The sequence below is a fragment of the Bos mutus genome, chromosome 8 (genome assembly GCF_027580195.1).
Source record: "Bos mutus isolate GX-2022 chromosome 8, NWIPB_WYAK_1.1, whole genome shotgun sequence".
NCBI lineage: Eukaryota > Metazoa > Chordata > Mammalia > Artiodactyla > Bovidae > Bos > Bos mutus.
Genome location: NC_091624.1, coordinates 87,548,984 through 87,576,611, shown reverse-complemented (window position 1 = coordinate 87,576,611; position 27,628 = coordinate 87,548,984). Strand labels below are relative to the sequence as shown.

The window sequence follows — 27,628 nt, the reverse complement described above, 5'->3', positions numbered from 1 at the left end:
TCTTCCTGAAATGAATGCTTTTGAGGGTAGAAATAGGCTCTCTCTCTCTGTCTCAGGTTTGCCTTGAAGTCAAGTCCACGAAGGTCTGTGACCAAATTAATGACTTGATGCCATTTGAAAGTAATCGCTGCGCACAGAGGCATCCATTGTTATAGTTTCATCTTTATTCTCTTGAACTTATCACGCGCTCTAGAGATGCAGTTAGAACTCCTTCAAAGGGGGAACCCAGAGTTTCCCAAGATAGCCACGGTGATGATGCATGCCCCCAAAGGTTGGGGCAATCGGTGACGGTGGAAAAGCACTTTAATTTTGTCCGTGATGGCCCATTCCAAAAGCATGTTGATGTAGAAACATCATTCAAAGGAGTTTTCTCTCAAATGAAACGTTAAAGACGTCTCTGCTTTGTTCCATCGATAGCTGGGCCTTGAGTCATGGAGTGCTGGTTGGACGATTTGCATTCGGTTCAGAGACACTTACCCCTGACGGTAGTCAGGTTTCTTGCTAGTGGGTCTCTGGGTCTGGGATTTGCACCATGCTGTGCACTCACCTCTGGGTGTTGTCATACTGTAAAAACAAATCCTCAAGCTGCTGTCAGGGTCCATTTATCTCCTAATCTCATGATAGCAGAGCCACCAAATCTGGCCTCTTCACCTCAGCCATTAAAAAGAATCTCGTGACCCATGTCAAACTGTCCTTTATAGGTTGTCTTGGGGCTCAGTGAGACTGATACACACATGTGCAGGAGCGCACACACACACACTCACATAAAGAGTGATCAGCATTGTGGTTTATATAAATTTAAGGGTCTACAAATTTGTTTCCTGTTTGTGTGTATGGATTCATGTATTCATTCATTCATAAAACACACTCCTATTGCAGGCTGATGTGAGTGGTCACCCCATGTGAGAACATTTCCCTTTACAAGCCCCCACTTTAGGTAAGTCTCTAGGGGAACAGAAGCCAGTGCTTGCCCCAGTCTAGTTAACTTCCTGAAAACCAGCATAAATGTCATTGTTGTATCTGAGTTTTAGCAATGCAGTTGCAACAGCCTCTGTAGCTACTTGTGTGCTGGTAATTTCTCTCTTTGACTTCCCAGACTGGCAGCACTTAATCCCATATGGCCAATAGCAAAGGTAGCTTTGCTTCAACTCTAAGGACTTCAGGCCAGAACCACCATCATTGGCAGGAATTAAAAATTATGGTGAGTCCATCTAATTCCAGAAAACTCTTCATGATAAAAAGTCTCCTCTGGCATTTCTGAAAAAAACTGTACCCAGTTGTTTATTTTCCTTTCCATGCATCCTGTTCCCATTCATAGTACAATAGGTCACACAGAGTTTCCTAACTAGTTGTTGTGTTTCAGTCACTAAGCTGTGACCCTTTTGTGACCTCCCCCCCTTGACTGTAGCCCATCGGGCTCCTCTGTCCATGGGATTTTCCAGGCAAGAATACTGGAGTGGGTTGCCATTTCCTCCTCTAGGGATCTTCCCGACCAAGGAATCAAACCTCTATCTCCTGCATTGGTAGGCAGATTCTTTACCACTGAGCCATCTAGAAAAGGTTACAAATTCTTTTCCTGACCTCAGGACTGTTCCCCATCTTCTTTGTGCTAGGGAGAATTAGAATGTGAGGAGCTGATCCATGGAGCTTAAAGGTAGCATCTTGCAATATGCCCATGTAGACAGGCTGTCTCCCCTGTTGAGTGTGTTCATGTAGGCATCTTCCCACTAGGCTCTTGGGAGAGGGAATACAGTATAGTTGTTCAGCAGACACACTATGGAGTCAGCCACCTTGGTTTGAACCCCAGTTCTGCCACTTACTAGTTGTCTGACCTTGGGTGAGTTATTTAACATCTCTGTAACTCAGCTTCCTATAAATAGGAAAGATAAGAGCGTCTATCTCTTAAGGCTGTTGAGTATATCCAACGGAGAGCTGTTTACAGAGCACACAGAACAGTGCCTGTACATCTGTAGTTGCCAAACTGCTTTCAGTTCTTTTTTGTTTCTTGCAGCTGTCATTTTTCAGGCAGTCCTCAAAGGTTCAGTAGTAATTCATTGAATTATCTTATCTCCTTTTTCACTTAAAAAGAAGTCTCTTCATCATGTACCAGTTTTTAGATCCTGCCATACCTGTCTATAAGATGGAAACTGGTCTTATTGGCAATCTGGCTTTTAGTTGAGCAGAAGTTATCCTGAAGTTGAATAACTATACATTTTATATTTCCAAGTTCTTCTGTTCTTTGTACAATGAGGAGTAAATCAGTGTGACATGGTACTTGACTCATTTCCCTTCAATAACTCCCAGCTTCCTCTGGGGTCTACAGATTTTTGGTAGACTGAAAAAAAAAAAATTCCTCTTTCCAACATATTGGTTAAAAAAATCTGAAAAAGCAATTACTGTACTAATTTTTTAATCCTGGTGAAATGTCCTTAGGCCACTGTTTATGTAGTTAGGACTCATAACCTTCTGCAAGTCCCTGCCTTCTCCTATATCATCAGATCTCTGGTTCACAGCAGGCATTTGTCGTTTAATGTAAGGTGCATAATGGGCTACTTGTGAAACATGTCTTAATCTTCTACATTGTCTTTGCATCCTGGATTTTAAATTCACTCCTATCTTCCCACTTTTTATGGTATTTAAGTAGGAATAATGGTAAATGGATTTCTACTTCAATGAAATTTAGAGGATTGAATAAACATTCTTTGTACTTTGATCCTGTAATTTTTTTCATAATTTGGGGTGATTGTTTCTATTGTGGTAGGGAGCCAAGTATTCAATAAAGTGACATCCTGACCAGAACTGAAGTGTAGACTACAAAATTATAAGAGTAGTTTGAATTACTTCCCTTTCAGTGGCCTTAATTTCCTTTGTCTTCCAGTCTTTTTCCCTCCATTTCATTCTGTTTCCAAATCTTCTTGCCTTCTCATTCTTTTCATCTCTTGCCCTTTTGTCCCTCTTGAATAGCTGAAGTTTGTTTGTCCATTTTATTGCTTTTCCTCCCCTCTTCTAGGACACATTTCTGATATTTTTTGATGCTCAGTGCATTGGAGGGTAGAAACTCAGCTGTGCTGACCCGACGGCTGGGTATAATTTAGCACTGATTCTCTCTGCCTGGCAGACTCTTCTGAATCCAGCCAGGCTGCAGGATGAGATCCAGGAGAACATCCAAATTGTTCTCTAGCCAGCATGCAGCATCCATTCCACTCATCGGTCAGGTTGGGTTTTTTGTTTTTCATCTCCATTTCCAAGCTATTGCCGCCATCTTGTCTTCTATATGCTGAGCACTCTCCTGATGGCACTTTGGTATGTTGTAAATCCTCCTGAAACTGGTCTTATTGGCCGTCTGGCTTTTAGTTGAGCAAAAGTTATCCTGAAGCAATGAAGAGGATTCCAACAGTTGAGGCTACATGCATTTTCCCTTCGCAGACTTCCTTCCTGCAGAGATATTGAAGACAGAATAGTTGAAACTGTGGAGTTAGAACACTAAAATGGAAGGAGTCATAGGTGTCCATACCAAAGGCAACCAGGCTAAGGAGGATTAACAGAGCACTATTAAATAGAGATTTAATTCAATTCAACAGCATCTGAACACCTACAGAGTGCCAGGAACTCTGCTGGGTGCTCAATTAACAAAATGAGTGTGTTGATTCCTTGCCCTAAATGACAGAAAGCAAGTAGGTTAAGGTGCCTTTGATGAGCACACACAGAAGGGTATACTTGAAACAGACACAGTGGAGGGAGTGACTTACACTAGGGATGGGGGGGCATTTGGGAATGCCGCCTGCAGAAGGGAACCTCCAAGTGAGTCACTAGATTAGAAGATCTCATAAGATTCCAACACAAAAAGAGGATGTGAGGGATTTAGAGAGATATGTTCAGTTTGTGTTCTGAAAGCCTTATGCTGGTAACAATGTGAAAGACAGGTGAAAGGTGCCAGGACAAGACAGTAAATGGTAAGAAAGAGAACGAGTAGGTGGTAAGAAACAAGAGTTCAAATAGGACTACTGCAGTAACCTCAGCAAGGCTTCCGACTAAGGCAGGGACAGTAGGAATGGAGCAGAAAAGACAGAACTGAGGCTGTTCGGGGTGGAATTGATAGGGCTTCATGACAGTATTCGTGGGCTTCCCTTGTGGCTCAGCTGGTAAAGAATCTGCCTGCAATGCGGGAGACCTGGATTCAATCCCTGGGTTGGGAAGATCCCCTGGAGAAGGGAAAGGCTACCCACTCCAGTGATCTGGCCTGGAGAATTCCACAGACTGTATAGTCCATGGGGTCACAAAGAGTCGGACACGACTGAGCAACTTTCACTTTCATGACTGGTTGGGTTGTGGGTGTGGCCATAGAAGCATCAGCATCACTTAAAGCCCCAGCCTTTGGATCTTAGTCAAATGTAATATAACCAAGCTCACATTTCTGTGAAAGAGAACAGTGGGCTTATCTGTATGTGTCAACTCAAAAAAATCCTTTTAAAAAAAGGATAGGGGAAGAGAATGGAACCTCTTGCCACTTTCAAGACTGAGCAATAAATGTGTGTGTACCCCCCACCCCAAATTTGATAAGACTTAAGAAGAAAGTACCTTTTGCCTGATTTTGTAAACATAATCATTTCATTTACAGAGATGCAAGAATGCAAAGATGTAGATGTCATCAGTGAACATGTTAGCTTCTTAACCCCCTACCTATACAAAAAACTTACCGAGAACATGTTTTAGAAACTTGCTATTAGAAGGACTCAAACAGATTTTTTTAAAAAGAAATAAATTCCAAATGTTGCATAGATGGTATCTAATATTGTATATTCTTTGCTTTCAAACCGTATTCCTTTCACTGTCTTTGACAATGTCATTTTCTCCCTGGAAATGCCAGCTGAAAAGTAAGAGAAGTGAAAAAATATTGACTATTCAGCCAGAATTCTGGATTGATGCCCATGGAGGCAATAATAATGAAAAATGGAATGACTAACCCTGATTTCTTACTATGTGCCAGGCACTGTGCTAAGCATTTTATATACATTAACTCATTCAATTTTCAGCATCATCCTATGAGTATGTTACACTAAAAACTTAACTATATTATAACCTCTTGTATTATAACCATTTTACTGATAAAGATACTGAAAGTTACAGCGGTAAATAATTTGACCCAGGGATAAGGGAAATCATAGCCTGGTTCAAATCAAGGTTTGTTGGACCCCAGAATTCACTTTCTTAACCACTGAATAATACTACTTTGACAAACAGCTGGAATCCCTTTTAAGCTTTCCTTTTGAAAATCAAAACTTATATTATCTCTTTCCCTGAGTTACACATTCTTTAAATAGTGCCAACAGTCTCTATGTATCTGATGTCATTACAAAAGAATGTGACATTTATAGACTTCCTTTGGCATGACATAACTAGTTATTATTTTTTATCATTCTTCTCCTTTGACCTTTTTCTTCTCCAGTATAAACTTGTGCAGAGAATGTTAGAACAAGGCTCTAGTCCTGGATGCCCACTTATTGCGACTATAATAAGTGAGCCTGAATCCACATCACTGCTGGGCTTTGACCCAGTCATAGAATGATAGCTCCTACATACTGAGAATTTCCAGTGTTCCCAGTGTCACATAAACCCCCTTAGAGCAATGCAGTAAGGGAGTACTAGAATTAGCCCCATTTTGCAGATGATGAAACTAAGGCTTTCAAAGGTCATGCAGCTAATAAGTAGTAAACTGTGTATTAGAGCCCACACCTCTTGACTCCAGAAATTATGCTGAGTGCCATAAGATCACCTTGTTCATCTCCGTGGTGATAAGGGCTCCTGATACCAGCTTCACTCTGGTTTTGTGATGATCAGAAGGATACTATGATGGGAGTTCCCTGATTTAGTTGAAGGGAAACTAATAAATGCTTTAAAGTACCTAATAATTAATACCTATCACATACATAATGAATATTATTTGCCAATTATGTGTTAGGTATCTGTAATATTTACCACAACCCTACAAGGCAGCTATTATTGTTCCCATCGTATATGAGTGTGAGAGCTGTGTGTCAAAGAGGTTAGCTAACTTGCCCAAGCTCTCATGGCTGGTGAGTGGCAGAGCCAGTTTTCAAGTCAAAGTCTGTGGGGTCCACAGTACAAATGATGGGGCTGTCATGCTGTATCATTGCATGCTTTTCTCCATCCCTTTGGGAAAAAGGAAGAACATTATGACAAAGTATCAGTGTTTAAAGTTAACTTAGGACTGTTGCGATTTTTAATTACACAATTAAAAGGTCACATAAATGTCCAGGAAATCTTTTTTTTTTTTTAACCACACTGTTTGGGGTTAATTCTCTTGCCTGGGCGGCTCACTGCTTTTCTTTAAAAATCCTTTCCAGAAACCTGCTTGTTCTCTCCTGTTCTCTTCCCCTCCCCAACCTACCTCAGCAGGGAAGGAGCAGAACAGCTCTTCCTGGTCCCATTTTTCTTGTTTGATCATCCAGAGCATGTAAATTACAGTGAAATATGGCCTGAGTCAGCTTCTCACAGGACAGAAATCAGTAACCATTGATATTGCTAAGCAACACCGCAGAGGAGCAAGACTGCAAATTAGGTGACAAATTTATAAGAAGTTGGAGTGTCTGGGGACTCTCTTGGGTGTTTCATTATGAACCATCTGGATGATCCACAGTAATGACCACACATTATTGTTCACTGTTCAAGGATGATAATTCCCATATAATTATATGGCACCTCCCTCTGTGATCCTCACCTGCCTTTCAGAATCTTTCACTGTGTTTTTCACAATCCAGATATTTCCCTGAAAAATAATTGGGAACAGTTACACGTAACGGACAATGTTCATTCCTCTCCTAAATAAGATTTTTTTAAATTACTCTTTTGACTCATGTGGTGGCATAGCTAGATGGCAAGAATGTGCAAAAAAAAAAAAGAGTGTGTTAGTCATGGCATACTAGCATTTCCATTGGCCTGACGTGGACTTAGCCTTGGTGTCCCAGAGAAGCCTGAGGTGATGAGACTCGTAGTCTGCTCCTAAGTCAGAGATAAGCACACGGTGGTACCTACACCAAGGGAGATAGGTAAGCCTCAAGGGAAATGAGGAAGGGAACCAAAGCCTTTGGCTTTTCCAGAAGGGTAGCTGAGCAAGGACCCCTCCCTGGTCTCACTTGTTCATTCATTCACTCATTCACTAATATTTATAGGAAAATTGGACTCACCATCCTGATTTTAAACCAAGCCCAGAGTGGTTTGCTTTTTTTAAATTTGGAATTGGTTACCAACATTTAAGGTACTTCCCTGGTGGCTCAGATGGTAAAAAAAAAAAACTGCAGTGTGGGAGACCTAGGTTTGATACCAGGGTCAGGAAGATCCCCTGGAGAAGGGAATGACAACCCATTCCAGTATTCTTGCCTGGAGAATTCCATGGACAGAGGAGCCTGGCAGGCTCCAGTCCATGGGATCACAAAGAGTCAGACACAACTGAACTACTAACACACACACATACACACACACACACTCCAACATTTAAAAGTCAGGAATTTTCACATAAAAGTCCAGATATCTGGCTTCCCTGGAATAATCAGATCTCTTTACACTGTCCCAGCCTTTCCTCATGGAGTGGGAGCTAAGAGGCTGTCACCCCTTTAGGCATTCACTGGCCACTTTTCCATAGTCCCTACCGCTCCCTATGTTGGCCTCGGTCCACTGTCCTCACCCACACACCTGGCCCCTGTGGTTCATGGGTGCTTTATCACTGGGCCAGCTGCTGGGGATCTTTGTGATCCCTAATTTGGCCACCAATGTAGTATCAGTAGTTCTAAGGGACTGGGGCCTCAGAACGATATCAGCCGATTGACATCAACAAGGAAATACATGTAGAAAGTAAGGGAGACCAAAACAAGAACAAAGCAAAACAAGTGTGTCTGGGTTTGCTGGAAGCTTGAAAAGGAAGAGTGAGTTTTTTATGAAGGGGCTGGATTCAGAGGGTGTGAAAATCAGGTGATAAATGTCTAAGAGGCAGTGATGTATGTAAGGACATAAATCCGACTTGACACTCAGTAGCTGAGGGAAGGTTACTTACAAGTTCAGCCTTTTATTTTCATTTGCAAACGTACTGGCTTGCTTCCAAAAGCCTAAGTGAGAGATTTTAATCCCATAGAAGAAAAAGAAGCACTCGTTAGCATAGATTTGCAAGAGCTGAATATGAGAACTCCATAGGACGAAATCACCTCTGTTTACACCTTGTGTATGACATAGATATGTTACCACATGTTGGGTAGAGTGTCCCCAGGCAACTGTGTTCTCAGTTAGGAGGCTCTCAGGGAAGTTTAACACACAAACACTATTCCCCTACAGATTGCTAAGCAGAACTTGTGCAGTGAGTCAGTGCTCTGAAAGCTTTTTTTGAGTGAGAATTTGAATTTGAAGGTTAAAATATTCCTTTTATTCTGACTTGAGTCTGAAGTGAGAATATGGTTGTTTCCTCATTTAACCTCCATCTCTTAAGGGTTTTTTTTTTTGACTTAAGAAAAGTACTTGCCTTGACAAGAACAATTGTTATAAAGGAGTGATGACCAAAGAAAGCCTTTTAATGGAAAGCAATTAATTTTGGTGGACCGTATAGCCCTTTTCTAGGTAAATCAAACAAAAAGCTTTCAATTGGGCTGACTTAGAAATATCTTTTAGCTCGGAATACATATTGATTTTGACAAAAAATTTTCACACAGGAAGAGAAGAGAAACAAAGTCAACCCAAATCAAGCACTGTAAGGAACTTTAAAAAATTGTATGGATCTACAAATATAAATGTTATGTTTGTAGGGAGTGGATGGGAGATGACAAATACATAACTCCCATACTATTTATTCACAAAACTTCAATAATGAAAATAAATTCACAAATTAAAAAAAAAAAGAAAACACCTTAGACTAAAATGTTAATACTACCAAACATGGTTCTGGAAGTTAGCCAGGGCAGCCTTTCATTAAACTGAAAGTTTTCCTTTTGACATTCTTCCTTGTGTTTAAGGAAAGGCACCTGGGGAAGGAGGGCTGTGGGGTCTTGACTTGCACATTTCAAGTTTTGACACTGACATTGGTGCCCACCCACAGAGATAATGAGAGTCTGATAAGATGTAAAAACAACCTCATGCCGGGCTGAAATAGAGGTTCCCGTTGGAACTTTGGCAGACAAGGAAGAGAGATGTCCATCGGCAGACGAATGGATAAGAAAGCTGTGGTACATATACACAGTGGAATATTACTCAGCCATTAAAAAGAATACATTTGAATCAGTTCTAATGAGGTGGATGAAACTGGAGCCTATTATACAGAGTGAAATAAGTAAGAAAGAAGAACATCAATACAGTATACTAATGCATGTATATGGAATTTAGAAAGATAATAACAATGACCCTATGTGCAAGACAGCAAAAGAGACACACAGATGTACAGAACAGTCTTTTGGACTCTGTGGGGGCGAGGGTGGGATGATTTGAGAGAATAGCATTGTTCAGTTCAGTTCAGTCGCTCTGTCATGTCCGACTCTTTGAGACCCCATGAACTGCAGCATGCCAGGCCTCCCTGTCTATCACCAACTCCCGGAGTTTACCCAAACTCATGTCCATTGAATCAGTGATGCCATCCAACCATCTCATCCTCTGTCATCCCCTTCTCCTCTTGCCCTCAATCTTACCCAACATCAGGGTCTTTTCAAATGAGTCAGCTCTTTGCATCAGGTGGCCAAAGTATTGGAATTTCAGCTTAAACATCAGTCCTTCCAATGAACACCCAGGATTGATCTTTAGGATGGACTGGCTGGATCTCCTTGCAGGCCAAGGGACTCTTAAGAGTCTTCTCCAACACCACAGTTAAAAATCATCAATTCTTCTGCACTCAGCTTTCTTTATAGTCCAACTCTAACATCCATACATGACTACTGGAAAAATTATGGTCCGCCTTGACTAGACGGACCTTTGTTGACATTATGTATATTATCATATGTGAAACAGATCGCCAGTCCAGGTTCGATGCATGAGACAGGGTGCTCAGGGCTGGTGCACTGGGATGACCCTGAGGGATGGGATAAGGAGGGAGGTGGGAGGGGGGTTCAGGATGGGGAATACATCTACACCCATGGCTGATTCATGTCAATATATGGCAAAAACCACTACAATATTGTAAAGTAATTAGCCTCCAATTAAAATAAATAATTTTTTTTAAAAATCAAGTAATGGATTAACTATCAAGTGTCTGAAACATTTTCCTTTAAGCACCAAATTTAACATTCACTTTAACATAGGCATTTTTTTCTAAAATTGATGGCAGTATTCTGTGCCTTTATGGAAAGAATTTCTTAATGGAAATTATTTTTAATGCTTAAGGATATGATGATGAATGTTATTGCATTCTTTTAAATATAAAATCTTTAAAATTACTGAAGTACATAAAATTATCTACTTCTACACTTAAAGGCCCTAATTTGCAATTTTTGTACTAGTTTTTCAGAATCTCTGGCATCTTGTTCACTGAAACGATACCAAAGTAACTTTCTTTTGTAATTGAGAATTAGTATCTAGCAGTTATTAATACTACATAAGCCTTGCTTCAGAAAAGTTGGGTTTGAGTATAGGGTATATCATGGAACTCGGTTAAATCAATAACCTGATGATCCCTCAGTTGTGACAATAAGATCTAACCATACTCTAGGTTAATTAAAATAGAGGTTTAATTAAAATAGAGCATGCGGAGCTGCTTGAGTACTAATAAACAGTAAATAAATGCAAAAAAGGAAGAGAGGTACCAATTATTAAGGATACCTGTGCCACGTGACACAAAGTGCATTATAGATATGTTCTTATCTGATCCTCCAAAAACCCTCCTGAAAATAGGTATTTATTGTTCTTGTCCCTATTTTACTGAAGAAGAGACTAAGGTGCAGAGAAGATCACCAGCTCATAAGTCATAGAACCAAGCTTTGAATTAGCTATCTTAACTGTCTCAGAAGCCCTCTGTTTTTTTAGTTTATTTTACTGAGGTATAGTTGATTTACAGCGTTGTGTCAGTTTTACTGTACAGCAACATAATTCAGTTACCCATATATAAATTATTTTTCATATTCTTTTCCACTATGGTTTATCACAGGATATTGAGTATAGTCCCCTGTGCTATACACATAGGACCTTGTTGTTTATCCATTCTAGGTATAATAGCTTGCATCTGCTAATCCCAAACTACCCTTCCCCAACCCCCCTTAACCTTGATAGTGATATTATGGGATCAGCAGTCCAGAAGCCTTAAGTATCAGTGTCTGCCATCCTGACTTCAGCAAGTCCAGGGAAGTTCAACAAACCAAAGTACTGTTATTTGGGAGCTGTGCATTTATATGCTTTGATTAAGAAATATAAGGAGCGCATGTGATACACAAAAAGCACTGTTCTAGTTGGGAGGGATCCAAAGAGGAATACAGTCTCAGTCTCCAAGATATGGACATCCTAACTGGAGAGACAGACTTTGCAAATATTACAGGGAAGGGTGCATAGGTCCCAAGCTGGAACATTGGTGATCAGAAGGATGAAGGGTCTGCTTTTCACATCCTGTTCCCATGGTTATGGTCCATGTTTTGACATTCTTCGCAGATTTGAGAGTAGAAGAGGAGGATGATGAAGAAATTTCTTTTAAATTCTAGCTCAAAGGGAAGAATATCTTTTATTGTTGGATACCAATTAGCTATTTTAAACTTCTGTAAATACTGTTGAGTTAGTTTCAACAAACCTGTGTAAAATAGCAAGTTTTCTTAAGTGTTCTGCTCCATATGCCATGGGTTCTCTTTCACTCTTCTTGGTGATGCTTGCAATAATGAAGCTGCTTATTATTGATTGCTTAGTGGGTATTATTATCTCACCTACTCTTCACCACAGCTTTGTGAGATAGATATTAATACAAGCATGCCCTTTTATAGCTGAGGACACCAAGACTCAGAAAGGCAAAGCAATTTGCTCAAAGTCACACAGCTAAAAAGTGGCAGATCTTGGGTTCAAACCTGGACCCTGGCTTCAAAGCCTGTGTTCTTAACTTCTTTTAGCTACTGAAAATAATCCTTTCCTGGATGTGATGTAATCTGATATCTGCATACTTCCGTAATAGGTATTAGACAACTTTACCAAGGAACTAATCTCTGTGTTAAGAAAATCTAAAATCTAAATTTTAGATCTACAAACTCAGTGTCAAAAATAAAGCAGCTCTTTGATTTAAGAAAACACACAAGTTATTTTTTCCATCAACCAACACTTAATGAATGTTGCTTTCACTGATTTCTCTACCTCTGCTCTTTATTCTAACAAAATGAATTCAGCATAGATTTTTCTGTTGACTTTCTGTTTTATATGTCAGAATTTTGAGGCCTGGAAGGTGCTGCTCCTATCTGGGGAAATTTGTTGAGAAAGGGGTTGAGAATGCCAGAGGTTCCAAAAGTGGAACTGAGAAGGTCATTGTTGGAAGGAGAAATCTGTGTCCATGCCCTTTTTAAGAAAGGAAGAAATTAGGGGCCAAAAAGCACTAGTTCTTAGTTGCAGATCTGTTGAGACGGAAGATCTTTTCCTTGACTTATCAACCAAGATGGCGGACAAGAATTCAGAGGTACGTTAAAGCCAGGTGATGACCTTGCTGGAAGGCCTGAGAGGCAGTGGGCAGAGGAATATCAGTAGATTCAGGCTGTCCTAGAGCCCCAGGAGCTTGGACTCCCATGGATCCACCTGCCCAAATGGTGAGCAATCATGCCATGTTAGGCAGCTGATCAGCTCATAGGCTCGTCTCAAACACCAGCCACTGGGTTCCAGACTTTTTCTTAGAGAAATCTTATAGAGAAGAGGCACTGGATGGTAATCAGGATGATCTTCACTACTGATTCATCCCTTTTCCTCGTGCTCAGTTGACATAATGGAAGTTATTCAATGGTATTAAACAGCCCCCTCTTGATCCCCCTCCCTCCTCCCTCCTATCCCAAGAAATTCAGCTTGGATTGGGACCACTTTGAATCCTAATCCAATGGTGCTAAAGTTGCCGTGGCTACTGTCCATGGGGAGTGTGCTGACGGGAGCCCATTGCCGCTTGCAGGTGAGTTTTCATTCATGCCTCTCAGGCCGCTTTCCATGAGGTGTCCATGGGCTGTGGGATGCTAGCTGGGTGCAAATGTGCTCCAACTTATGGATGCGCGCTAGTCACATGTCGCACCCCTCTTCCTGCACCTTCTGAGCCCCTGGTTCAAGGAAGGGAGGCGCTGGCTGTTGGAGATACTGTCCCACCAGCCCCAGGAGACCACCCTGACCATTTGGAAGAACTGAGGTGCCGAGTTCACTGTCTCACTATCCCATTGAGGTCAATGATAAAAACTCTATTCCAACAGGCTGGTTTGTGTACCTTTTTTTAAGTAAGCACCAAACATGATTCTCTTCACTTGGGCAAATACTGTTTCCTTGCCCACCTTCTTCACTGTGCTTCAAGTCACTCCATCACCTGTTGTCATTCAGCCTTTCACTGCTCTGATTCCTTCTCTTCCACCACCTTTAGCCTCCTTTTTGGTATATCCTGTCCAGGTCTTGTCCCCCTGCCCCAGTCCTCATCTAAGGAAGTAGCTAAGGAACAATCTAGGAATCGCCACAGCAGCAAGAATGTGTGAGTTTTGTCAGCCACCCCTGGATCCAGTTTTGACCATGTTGGTATTAATTTAATAAATTAATCAAAGAATATGATTGTATGTGTTTATACCTGGCTCCATGAGAGAGGAGGTAAAGACTTAATCACATCTGTCTCTAGCAGATGTTTGAAAGTTTGGGACTGATACATGAAGACCGGTGTGTGTGTGTACAGAGAGGTAGCATCTCAAAAGGCAAAAATGCAGTAGTGTATCTCCACTGTGTAGAAATATGGTTTCGACCCAACTTTGCAAACATGAACTCCACATTCTGTTTCCTTGGCAAAGAAAGAGAATGCCAGCTGCTTATTCGCCTGCTTTACCTCAGGGAAAGAGTGGAGGTTACAAAAAAATTAGTTGGCTGGTATAATTCATCAGCTTACTGCAGGATTATACATACACATCACACCACTCACACACAAGGCACAGATTATATGTAAAGCCACCATGAACATGTGTTTAATATTTACGAAGGAATTTAGATCACCTTAAAATCCCAGACTTTGGCAGTATCACTTGTATAATAGACTACTGTTCTTAAAATGGCAGGAAAAAAAATGTTTTTTTAACTGAAGGCAATCCCTAGAAGTCAATTTTTTTAAAAGCCTTCTTGTTTGGATGCAAAATTCAATTTCTTATTGAAGCACTTGCATCCTTTGTCATGGGTCTAACAAAATCCAGAATAGTTAGGCTTTTGCAGAAACGTAAAAATGAGGTGATTTTTCTCCCCAAGGCATAATTTTGTATTAGTGTGTTAAAATAGCTTTAGGTAAAATTTTAGGCACATGGAAAAAGAATGTGTATAATATATACTATAAGGAGAAGAATATTTATTATTGTGTTTTAAACTAGAGCCTTATCTTGTACACAGAACCCATCAGTTATTAGTCCATTCATATGGGAGTTTTTAGCAGCCCACCAAGTTAATGAGCCATGGAAGCATTCCACAGAATCACAGGAGTATCTCACATCTCATTAATATCTCTTAAGTTTATTGGGAGAGTGTTGTGATGACCAGGAAAATATTTTTAACCTGCTCAAAATGTTGCTTCAAACAATCTGGAATTTTCAGATGGACAGGAATGAAAGTTTCTGTTTTAGAACTGAAGGAAGAAAACAGAAATGGTGTGTCCCCACCTCTTCTGTCCCCCTCCCCAAGATGCCGCTTCTACCAGCTGACTCAGACGAGCTTGCTTTCGGCCAGCAGTTTCCATCGCAGCCAAGGCCTTTCCTGAGCTGCATCCGGGAGGTTGCCTCCTGGCCCCTGCAGGCTACGCGGCAGCAGGTGATGCCCTGAGCATGGAGTTGTGGCTGCTCTGGGCCACCTGCCCTTCCCTGGGAGCATGCCTCCCACTTCCTCCCGAAGTCTTTTGCACCTTTCCCAGCCCTTCCAAGCATGTTGCACCCATGGTATTCAGTGCTTTTTGCCTGTAATATGAGATTAGAAATGAAAGGGAAGTTTAGAACATGGTTTTTCATTTGGGGTTTTTCCCAGGTAGCCTTCCTTCCTTATTAACCTCTAGAAAGTAGTTCTGTTGGAGAAAAGCTATGAAATGAACTTCTGGGACTGCTGTTTCCTGGCAAGGAGTGCCAGCATCTACACACCCCAGTGGGTCTCTACAAACCTCGGAAGGGTCTCTGGTCCAGCCCTTCCTCTTGGCATATCATCTCTAAAAATGACAGGGCAAGGCTGGACCTGCCGTGAAGATATCTTCGCCAAGTGTTCTGTTTCATCAGATGTTAAAATAACTGTGTCCTGTTCTGTAATGCAGGGCACGTCCTACCCCTAGTGGAATAATATATTTTAAGTGATTTCTGAAAATGGGCCGTGAAAGCCGTCTGCCACATGGCCCATGTTTGCACATCTCTATATAGTTACGATTGCGGAATTTGACAGTATAACTCTGAATCTGATTAATTAAGAATGTGTAAAAAACAAAGTTCTTGCATTACAGCTCGTTCCTTATCTTTGTGTCTTTTACTGTGATGTTGTAGAACTTGGATCATATGGAAAACTAAAATATTATGACACAATGACTGAAGAAGGTAAGAATGATTTTAGAATTGTATTCATTGGCTTTTTTTTTTTAATTTATGGTGTCTGTGGCTTGCCCATTTTTTTAGTCTTTATTTTCCCCCTCTTTGCATGACTTCAGTGACATTGTGTGATTTATAATTCTTTCTGCATTTTCGTCTAGTTGCTGCCATTGTGTTGATTTGGAATTGGAGACATGCAATACCATGGGTGATCATGTTACTCCATTCAAACGATCCAAACCATCTCAGTCGTGTAACACACTCAGTGAAATGGTGTCAGCAATGTAAACACAAGCCCACACCCATTGGATCACCGTTAGTTCCTCCACATGCTTACAACATAGAAAAATACATCAGACCGACACTTCCTTTTAATATGCCCCTAATTTGGGGGTGGGGGGAGATATGTATCTTCTGGTGATATTCTGATTTATGCAAAGGAATGAGCAATCTAAAGGAATCCCTAGATTCAAAATGGAGACCTGTTTCTGATGCAGAGGACTGTAGGCCCCTGTCCTTTTCTCCCACAACCCATGCTAACTCATCTGAGAGAGGCCAGGGTCATTGTTCCAGCCAGTGGGGCTGTATATATTGGAGTTCACACCGTGTGAGATTGGACATATTGTTTTGAGCATTTCCCCTGAGTAAATGAAGTCTGGCAGAGATTTATTTTTCAGTGCATCTACAATTCCAGACACTGTCCCAGGGCACAGTCTTCCCCAAGTCAGTGACTTTTCTGAAATAAGTGCACCGTGGAACAGCAACTTAAAATTTTTGCATTCTGGTAAAAGGAGTTGTCCTCTTGTCCTAATCCCACACATACCTCTACTTTTTGACTAATAAATGATATTTGTAAGTTATGAAAACATTTGGAGTTTTCACATGCTTTTTTCACTGATACTCACAAGAGAGCTAAAGGTACCCTAGGAAGGGGATCAGTTCATTTTGTCCTTCAACATGAGAGAAACTCCCCAGAGTGTTGCATATCTTGTTTTCAGCTTCTAGTATTTCTGAGTTGCCTTAGTTTGCCAAAGGTCTCCTAGTTGCTCTGCATGCAGGAGGCAGAATGTCAGACAGCCCTCGATAAGAGGAAGGCCCTTCTCAGCCCCTCCCCACTCTGGCTTCTGCAAAGCTCTGGGGTCCTTCTTTACTTTTATCTCTGTGCTGTCAGTTAACCATGGTGGTGTTTTCTAAAGCAGCGGGCCACAGTTAGAATCTCAGACTGGGCTCTACTCTAACCCAAGGCCCTCCCAACAACGTGGGGGAAGTGCAGATCCTTGGGCAGAAAGCCCTAAAGGCAGAAAGCTACCTACCAGCGTATCCTACCACCATGGGGACAGAAAGAGTAGTCCCTGCCTTAAAGGAAGGCTCCTGTCCCAGCTGTTATTTTCAGTCCATGTCTTCACACCACTTTGATTTTGCTTGATGATTGGCTTGGGAAGCCAAAACTTTGGGGCTCACTGACTTTATAATTTAATTGCTTTTCCAGGCATCTCACAGCCCTCAGTCTAAACTTCATAGCTTGAGTGGCCAGTGGGTTTGCTACCTTCTACCTGAGTAGTCACAACCCCTCACTCTTTCTCATCCCTCCATCCTGTCCTCTGCCTTCCGCCCTTAGCTGCTTCTGGCTTCTTGTTGCTTCTATTGACCTGTTTCTCCCTTACCCTTCCTTTCCTTCCTCTTCCCACATCTATGGGAGCAAATTGCCATTGGAGCGCTCCCTTTCTCTTCTTCCCCACACCAGAAAATTCAACATCACATGAAGATGCAAAAGTGCCGCTTCTGATCTGATGATACCAATTGATATCGAACAGCCGGGCTTTCTAAGCAGGCAAACAGGGTCAAAATAATGTCTAGCATGAGAAGCATGACCGGCCCATAGCAAAACTGTAAAATTGTGTTTGGGGACCTTCCTGGGTCACCTTTAAGATTCCTTATCCTTCCCTGGACTGCCCATCCCTTCATGCATATCCCTTTGTGTCCCATTCTTAGCTGAAAATTCATCCCAGTTACAGTGATAGCTAAAGGTAGCTAAGGGAGCATTTTTAAAGTAAATTCTATGAAATATTACTATCAGATCATGTCATTAGGGATTTTGCAGCCATCCGGGGGAAAAAAAGAAAGCAAGCTTGATTTTGTTATTAAGTAAGCGGGAGAGCTTCTGAATTAAGCTAAATAGATTTCTTTACCATGTGACTTGTCAGAGCCTTCCTTCCATGTGCACCTGCGCACTGTAGCATATAATAATAAATCGTATAGAGGGATGGAGGCTTCCCTGGTGGCTCAGTGGTAAAGGATCCGCCTGCAACGCAGGAGTCATGGGTTCAATCCCTGAGTCAGGAAGATCCCCTGGAGAAGGAAATGGCCACCCATTTCCGTATTCTTGCCTGGAGAACTCCATGGACAGAGGAGCCTGGCAGGGTACAGTCCATAAGGTCAGAAAGAGTCGGACACGACTGAAGCAAGTTAGCATGCATGCAGAGGGATAGAGTTTGCCGTATTGCCCAGACTTTTTTGGTCAGAGAAACCATTCTTCCATGGAGCCTCTTGTGGGACTCTTTTAGAAATGCTGGTTAAGGCATTATCCTTTATCTAGAATAGTAACCTTTGAAAGACTCACAAGTTTTCCAAACACATAGCAATCCCTCTCAGGCACTCATGGAAAGGATGACTGGAGCAGCGGGTGGGGGCGGGGTGGGTCTCCATCCAGTCACCTCATATTACACCCTTTTGGCAGCTGCCTCCACGACAAGCCAGGCCTGGCTTAAACCTAATTCTGGGATTCCATCTAAAAGACTCAAGGCCAGTTCAGTAACCTCAGACCTGGCAACAGCCATGCATGACTTTCAAATTCCTCCTCTCACTGAAAATAATAATAATAACTGTGACTTATAGCATCTCCATGTTACACAACTTAAGGAAGTATGATAAAGATGAAGATGTTATGGGCAATAGGGGACTAGTTTAGCCTTCAAGAAATAGCGCTCTCCATTTGAGCATTTCTTTTCACAATTTTAGAAATGTGACTAGCCCTTGACATGGCTTTATTATACTTGCCCATGTGACCAGTCATTATTTGTAACTGTTTCTGGAGATTTCTCTGGATGTTGTGTGAAGTAAGCTACTTGCAATGAGGCCTGCTTTTTTTCCCTAAAGTGGATTAAGTGGAAAGATGAATTACATATGCCACCCCCATCCTAAGAAAAATTGCGTGATGATCTACTAAGTATAGAGAATTGTCTTGCACGTATTCAGTCTGTTATTTTAAGCACCTGCTTTATGCAAGTTATTCTGCTAGGTCTTCGTTGAAGTACAAGATTAAAAGGTGGACAGTTTGCCCCCATGGAACTTACAGATGGGGGAGAAATAAAACACTGAGTTTTAATAATCACTGAGGCACCAGGAAGAGAGTGGTAAGTCCCATAGGTATTCAGAAAAAAGATAACAGGCTACAGGAAGGGGAAAGATTGCTTTCAAGGGTGGGGGATGGGGAAGGAGAGGATTTTGTGAAGGTGGTCTTTGACCTGGGCCCTAAAAGATCAGTAAATATGGGTTACATTGGGGTAGGAAGACTGGTTCCCACCAGGCCCACCAGGCTGAGGGATGAAAGAAGGGGTCACACCAAGCCTTACTGAGTGCCCCCCACCCGCCAGGCACAATGCTCTGAGGGTAATATATTAATATATATTAAATTTATATATATTAATTTAATCCTGTTAATGATCACAAGGTCGATTTTACTGATGATGAGAAAACCAAAGCCCAAACAAGTATTCTGTTAGATGTGGGAACTTTAAGATTCAGAGAAGCAAAGTGATTGGCTCTGGAACTCAGAGGTAGTAAGTTGCAATGTGGAACCTGAACTCAGGACCACTCACCGCCTTCTCAGCTCCACTGCGGTTGCTTGGCGAGGTGGTATAAGGAACTGGACAGTGCAGATTGGCTGCAGTGTAGGAGTAGGAAGAAAGGCTTGATGGAGACCAGATCATGGAAAAGTTGAACCACAGACTAAGGAATGACAGTTATTGACTGAAACATGGCCTCTGTACTTGATTACTAGACATTTAAAATTTTATTTTAGTAAAACGATCTGGGGCTTCCCTGGTGGTCCAGTGGCTAATGCTCCACCCTCTGGGCAGAAGGCCAGGGTTTGATCCCTAGTCAGGGATCTAGATCCCACATGCTACAGCTAAGAGTTTGTATGCTGCAACCAAAGATCCTGCATGCTGCAACTAAATTTTAATATTTAAAAATTTTAAACTTTAATATTTTAAATTTAAATATTAAATTTAATGTTTTTAAATATTTTTTTTAACTGCTTACTCTCAGACACTGGAAAAAATTGAAACATTTTTTGTAAAGTTTGCCCCTCCCCTCAGAGCCCAATTCCTCCCTCCCTTGTCTCAGGTGCCCAGAACCTAAATCAGAACAGCTGCCTGGGCCACACCCAACTTCCTCTCCTACCCTGAACCAGCAGAATTGTATCCACTCACTCATTCATTCCCTCCCTGGAGAAGGAAGTGGCAACCCATTCTTGTATTCTTGCCTGGAGAATTCCATGGACAGAGGAGCCTGGCAGGCTATAGTCCCTATGGTCACAAAGAGTTGGACACAACTGAGCAACTAGACAACAGCATTCATTCTCTAACGTATTTGTTCAGCAACACCCATTCTGGACCAGGCATTAGACTGAGTACAGGGCTCGTGGAGATTAAAGATAGCTCTACTCCTAAAGAATTCACACTCCAGTGGGGAACACAGGCAGCAAGATGAGTAACATGGTGGGCAAACCCAAGGTGCCAAGGAGCCCAGTGGAAATGAGGACGGGATTCTCAAAAGAGGCCATGTCTCCACTCCCTCATTCCTGCTTCCCAAGGTGATGGCTCGCCTACCCTACCAACCACCTGATACTAATGTGTTCACTTGATAATAGCTGAGCATCTGCTCTGAATGAATCATGTTCCTAGACTTGATCTGTAACAAGATGTTTCCAGAGATTCAAGCAAGTGGCTCCAGGGACAGTCTTTTAGTGACCTCAGTTCCCCCTACGTGGGCAGCCATTCCTTTATCTCTTCATGGGATGATACTTAATATTCTTGGAAGGGCAATCTCCAGTTTTTACTTAAGGTAAATAACCCATAGTTTAACAGATAAACATATTCTACAGCACAGGGAAGTGTATTCAGTATCTTATAATAACCTATAATGGAAAAGAATCTGAAAAAGAATACACATATACATATATATATATTCATATATATATAACTGAATCATTTTGCTATATACCTGAAACTAACACAACATTGTAAATCAGCTATACTTGAGTTTAAAAATAAATCAGTAACCCATAGTTTATTTCTCATCTACAGATAACCCAAATTCATACCATTATCACTCTGGAAAATCCTCAATAAATTGAACTTGGCTTCCTTTTAAATGAAAATGTAAAAAGTTAGTTCAAAAGAAAGCTTGTGTGATGGAACCGAGGAATTCAAAGAGATGCCTTTCCACCAATGGCAGTATACACAACTACTCATCTCTGCTCTTTGGAGATAAACATTCATAAAGACATGCAGATAAGTAGGTAAACAGAACTCATGACTAAGGACACTTTGCAAATATGCAATGTATTATGTTAAACTCATTGCCATTTAACAGAAGCCATGTCTAGAAAAATAATTTCCCCACTATTTAAAAAGTCAATCTTTGTTCATTTGTATAAATGAACAAAGACAAGTTTGTTTTAATATCAAGGGTAAGAATAATAATGATCTTTTCCTTATTGAAATTAAGGCTAGTTTCATGGCAACCAATAACCCCTTTACTAAGCTAAGAAACTAATAATGTCTTATATGAATCATGGGTTCCTCAGTTAGTCGTGTGGCTGAGTTTTGAAAATTTCAAAGAAACAGAAGCACCCGAAGATTACATAGTCTAGCCAGTTATTTTACATTCATAACTACAGTGAAATATTTCTGATGGCTCAGAATGTAAAGAATCTGCCCAGGAGACCTGGGTTCAGTCCCTCGATTGGGAAGATCCTCTGGAGAAGGGAATGGCAAACCACTCCAGTATTCTTGCATGGAGAATTCTATAGATGGATAAGCCTGGTGGGCTGTAGTCCATGGGGTTACAAAGAGTCAGACACGACTGAGCAACTAACACTTTAGCACAGATTCCAGTTCTTTTTCAAAAAGAAATTGAATTTTGTAATACTGTTCATTGGTATTTTCCATTGCCCAAAAGATATCCTCTGAAAATGTAATCCTAAAATGGGTACTTGGTGCTATCTGTGGCCTTCACATTATATTTTAATCCTGGCTTTGAACTGGTGAGACTGTGTTATATACTCTGATATATTAAGCAGGATAGGTTCAACTCTAGCAGAAAATCCAAATTAACAGGACTTAAGTCAGATAGAAGTGTATCTTTCATGAGTAAAAGAGGTCCAGAGGCAAGCTGTACATGGCTGATATGGAAGCTTCACAATAATCCAAGACCCAAACTCCTTCATCCTTCTGCTCCACCATCTTAATATATGACTTTCAACCTCAAGGGCACCTCATGTCCAAGGTGGCTGCCGCTACAGCTCCACCATCACATCTGTGTTTCAAGAAGTCTTGTGCGTGCTCAGTTGTGTCCGACTCCTTGCGACCCCATGGACTATAGCCTGCCAGGTGCCACTGCACTGTCCATGGAATTTTCCAGGCAAGAATACTGGACTGGGTTACCATTTCCTACTCCCAAAATTATTTTCCCCAGCTATTTTGTCTTCTTTTTAAGGAGGCTTCCTTTTAGACCTTCCAAGTAAAATCTGTACAAAACTCCACTACTTTCCTACATCTAGTTCAAGGATGGAGAAGGAAATGGCAACCCACTCCAGTATTCTTGCCTGGAGAATCCTAGGGACAGAGGAACCTGGTGGGCTGCCATCTATGGGGTCGCACAGAGTCGGACACGATTAAAGCGACTTAGCAGCAGCAGCAGCAGTTCAAGGAAGCTTGGAAATGTAGTATGTCAAGCTGGGTAACTTACTGTCCCCAATAATTTAGATGGTATGTCACTAGGAAATGAAAAAGGAAGATATTAATAGGCAACTTGCAATCTCTCCATAACAGAGAAACATTGCTTTCATAAAACTGTGTGCTGATGGGGAGGACTGAGACCAGAGTAAGCTCTGGAGTGAGATTGAGAACTCATGCTAATATAGTCAAAGGTCTGTCTAGTCAATGCTATGGTTTTTCCAGTAGTCATGTAGGGATGTGAGCATTGGACCATAAAGAAGGCCAAATGCCAAAGAATTGATGCTTTCAAACTGTGGTGCTGGAGAAGACTCTTGAGAGTCCCTTGGACTGCAAGGAGATCAAACCAGTCAATCCTAAAGGAAATCAACCCTGAAAACTCATTGGAAGGACTGATGCTGAAGCTCCAATACTTTGGCCTCCTGATGCAAAGGACTGACTCATTGGCAAAGACCCTGATGCTGGAAAAGATTGAGGGCAGGAGGAGAAGGGGGTGACAGAGGATAAGATGGTTGGATGACATCATGGACTCAATGGACATGAGTTTGAGCAAACTCTGGGAGATGGTGAAGGACATGGAAGCCTGCGTAGCACAGTTCATGGGATCACAAGAAGTCAGACACGACTGAATGACTGAACAACAACAATTGGAGATATGGATAAAGTGGATTTGGAGTCTGGAGCTTAGGGGAAAAGTTAGGGTTACAGATGTAAATTTGAAAGTCATAGACTATAAGTCATTTAAAGCTATAGAACTAAATAAGAATACCTAGCTAATCAGTAGAAAAGAGGAGGCCAAGGACTGAGCCCTGGGAACTCTAAGTGTAGCGTTTGGGAAGAGGGGAGAATGCACAGCAAAGGAGACTGGGGTAGGCAGAGGATGGGGAGAGAATAGCATCCCAGAAACCAGGTGAAGAACTTGTTCTAAAGGAGGGCTGTAAAAAGGTGATGGCATTAATGAATTGACAGATGAGATCAAAGAACTGCAGCCATGAAATTAAAAGATGCTTACTCCTTGGAAGAAAAGTTATGAACAACCTAGATAGCATATTGAAAAGCAGAGACATTACTTTGCCAACAAAGGTCTGTCTAGTCAAGGCTATGGTTTTTCCAGTGGTCATGTATGGATGTGAGAGTTGGACTGTGAAGAAAGCTGAGTGCCGAAGAATTGATGCTTTTGAACTGTGGTGTTGGAGAAGACTCCTGAGAATCCCTTGGACTGCAAGGAGATCCGACCAGTCCATTCTGAAGGAGATCAGCCCTGGGATTTCTTTGGAAGGAATGATGCTAAAGCTGAAACTCCAGTACTTTGGCCACCTCATGCCAAGAGTTGACTCATTGGAAAAGACTCTGATGCTGGGAGAGATTGGGGGCAGGAGGAGAAGGGGACGACAGAGGATGACATGGCTGGATGGCATCACTGACTCGATGGACGTGAGTCTTGAGTGAACTCCGGGAGTTGGTGATGGACAGGGAGGCCTGGCGTGCTGCAATTCATGGGGTCGCAGAGAGTCGGACACGACTGAGCGACTGAACTGAACTGAACTGAAAGATAAGAGTTATGGACAGAATGTGACATGCTTCAAGTCAGGAGTTTGGACATGGTACTGTTATTGCCAGTGACAAGGTTTAACTGCAGGAGTGGATGGACAAGGTGAGAAAGGGCAGCTGAAAGAGGGTAGGTTAGGGTGGTAAGGAGCCAAGTGTTGCAGGGTTCACCCATGTAAAGTCACCATGGATGGTAACACGAGTAACGGTGGAGATAAAAATAGTGAACTGTGTTCCAGTATCTTCGGGAATGAGGGAAGCATGACTAGGAAGTCAGTTGAGGTAAAAGTGGTACAGTTTATCGGCCTGGGCTCAAAGAAGGACAGAGAATTCATGTATGAGTAATGAGGAAGGGAGGATGGAATAAGGTAAAGAGCACTTGGAGCAAAATAGTGTCACTTTCAAGAGTCACAGGAGAAAAGGGACCATCAAGAAACAACCACGCTCAATAGGAACAAAAAGACAACATTCACAGAAGTTAAGAATGTATGAAATTTACTGATGGCAGGACTGAGAGATTGAGTCAGACCAGGGATTTTCAGAGCCACTTGGTGATAAGCATCTCAATGGTGATGGATGACCTGGAGGCTTTGCTGAAGAGAACAAGAATGTAGCATGGGATGGCAACAACCTCACCATGTTTTTAAACTTCTTTAGGTTTAAAAATGTTTTAGAGCCTCTTTCTTTGGATTGGTCTCATGGGCAGTTTGCAGTGATGAAGTAAGGTCTGTCTTTCCAGGAGAGAGGAGCTCTGGGGAACCCCATGAGTCCGGCTGGGAGTGGGGAAAGTTGAAGAAGGAGATCAGCCTCCTCAATTCAGGGACAGAGAGTTCAGTCCAGCACAGGAGGACCCTTCCTACAGACATGGCCAAAGATGGAGTGGTCTGCCTCAGACAGCAGTCCCCCTTCTCTGGAGAAGCCAAGGACGCTTCTTCAGAAAGAAGTTCAGATAATGGACAATGCCATGGTCAAGACTCTGGCCTGGTGGCCTTTATGAAGTGTGTTGGCAGATGTAGTTTGCAAGTCTGCCTTTAAGATATGTCTTTAAGGTGAACCTTCAGAAAACTTGATCTTGCATTTTGGTTACGCTGGCACCAAGATTGTGATAGGTAGGTTCCTGGACCATAGCATCTGAACTAAAACACTTGTGTATTATTTGATCCAGTTCATAGCCAAACTATTAGTGTGGTTAAATACAACAAATAGTCCATTAGTTCCTGTGGAAAGGACCCTTAAAAGAACAACTGCCCCCATGAAACCTATATTCTCTTTTAGTTGTAAATCCAAACTTTTGCCACAGTAGAAATTTTAAATTGCAAATTAATTTTAACCATTCTTTTTATTATAAAATCATTACATGCATGCAAAGATAAAAAGCAAACATTACATAAGGAAAGACAGTAAAATGAGTCCCCCTCTTACCCCTCTTACTCCATTCATTCCTTAGAGTTAACCACTTTTATCAGTTTTTTAACATATTCTCTTTTCTTCTATACACTGTTCTATACGTGGCTTTTGTCTATTAATATATCTAAGATATTTCCATATTAGCACTGTTTTACTCTTCCCATTCCTTTTTAGCAGGTTCGGTCAGTCCCCTGTCAATGAATATTTAGGATAGTTCCATTTTTATTCATTTAGTTATTACAATGCTACATGAGCATCTTCTTTGCCCACATAATAAACTCTATTAAATTGAAGATATAAATGTATGTGCTGTTTGCTCAGTCACGTCTGACTCTTTGCAACCCCATGGACGGTAGAGCATCAGGCTCCTCTATCCATGGAATTTTTCAGGCAAGAGTACTGGAGTGGGTTGTCATTTCCTACTCCAGGGGCTCGTCCTGCCCCAGGGATCAAACCCATGTCTCTTTTGTCTCCTGCATTGGCAGGTGGATTCTTTACCACTGTGCCACCTGGGAAGCCCTTTGAAGTATAAACAAACATCTAAAATAAATTTCTGGAAATAAAAATGACAGATCAAAGGACATACACATTTTAAACTTCGAAAAGTAGTGCCAAATTGCCCTCCAAAGGTATTGCATCAATTTACACTCCCACTCACAGTGAAGGGAAAGGGAAGGGAAGTCGCTCAGTCGTGTCCGACTCTGTGTGACCCCATGGACTGCCGCCTACCAGGCTCCTCCGTCCATGGGATTTTCCAGGCAAGAGTACTGGAGTGGGGTGCCATTCCCTTCTCCGCACAGTGAAGGCGTGAGCCTTAAACAACAAATTGAAATAAGTCCTTTGAACAGAGATTCAAGCTGACTTCATTACAGAGCAGATGAGCTTTTGCAAGGTAACTAGCTTCTGATTTACTTGTTTGAGAAATCCAAGTTTTTACTAACGTTGAGTGAAATCCAGGGTGGAGTTCTGATGGAAGTCTTTGTCCATTCCAAATGAAGTGACAAGGCTGTTCCTCCCACACAGGATATCCAATTTCCAGCCCAGCATGTATCCTTCTTGCCTCATGATCATTGATATCCCTATAGAAACTCCGAGGTCCCTGCAGGGTGCCTCCCAGCTACCTATGAGGGCAGCTCTGTTATGCACGACACCATTTCCAGCACCATGTTATGCTTCATTCATTCCAGGTTGATGGTTTAAGTCATTCGGTCCAACTTTCCATAACCGGATGATTTTTCTGGGCACTTGAACAGATGCTGTCTGTTAAGGCTGGGCCTTCTCCAAAAGACAAACAGATTTAACTCGCCGGTTATTAACCACATTACTGTTTTAGAGATGTATTCTTACAAGTCCTTCCCTGGGGCTGGATCTCAGGAAGACAGCAGTCTAGTGCGTGTGCATAACTAAACTAACCAACTAGAAACTGGCATCAGATCTGTAGGAAAGATCAAATCAGCTGAGTTGATAAATTCATGGTCTTCCTGAAAACCAGAACCAAGGAAGTCTTCTCATTAGAATACATCCAGCTCTTCAAACTTCATTGCATCTTATTTTCATGATCTAAACCATCAGCAGTAAAAGCAGAAAGATTGGACCTGGCAAGTAAAGGCAGATTTTGCCACATCACATACGTAGAAAATGTTAAGTGGCAGCAGAAGTGAATCATGGATTTTTTTTTTTTTTTATTTTCTGACATCCCCAGAGCTTAAAATGCTAAGTCGCCTTCATCAGTCAAACTTGAATACTGTTATTATAAATTAATAATATAATTTCCCACCTCCATGAAGCCTTCTCTTAAAAAAAAAAAAAAGTGGAAATCTGTTATACCAGGAAGTTGGCATGTTCAATTAAGCATGGTAAATTTCTCTTTTGATTAAATCTGAAATGAACTGAATCATCCCGTCTTAGTCATGGGCCACTAAACCTTCAGTCCCATTT

General features: G+C 41.6%; 1 protein-coding gene across 2 annotated transcripts in view; it reads left to right on the top strand.

The window, feature by feature from the left end:
* The window catches only part of SLC24A2 (solute carrier family 24 member 2), a 279,119-nt gene that overhangs the window by 196,393 nt on the left and 55,098 nt on the right, over positions 1–27,628 (top strand). Inside the window, exon 4 of one of the 2 annotated variants that reach the window (XM_070376128.1) lies at positions 15,672–15,722. The exons of the other annotated variant lie outside the window; for it this stretch is intronic. Coding sequence (XP_070232229.1) covers positions 15,672–15,722 — 51 coding nt within the window. The remainder of the gene's footprint in view (positions 1–15,671; positions 15,723–27,628) is intronic. 2 annotated transcript variants of the gene reach the window in all.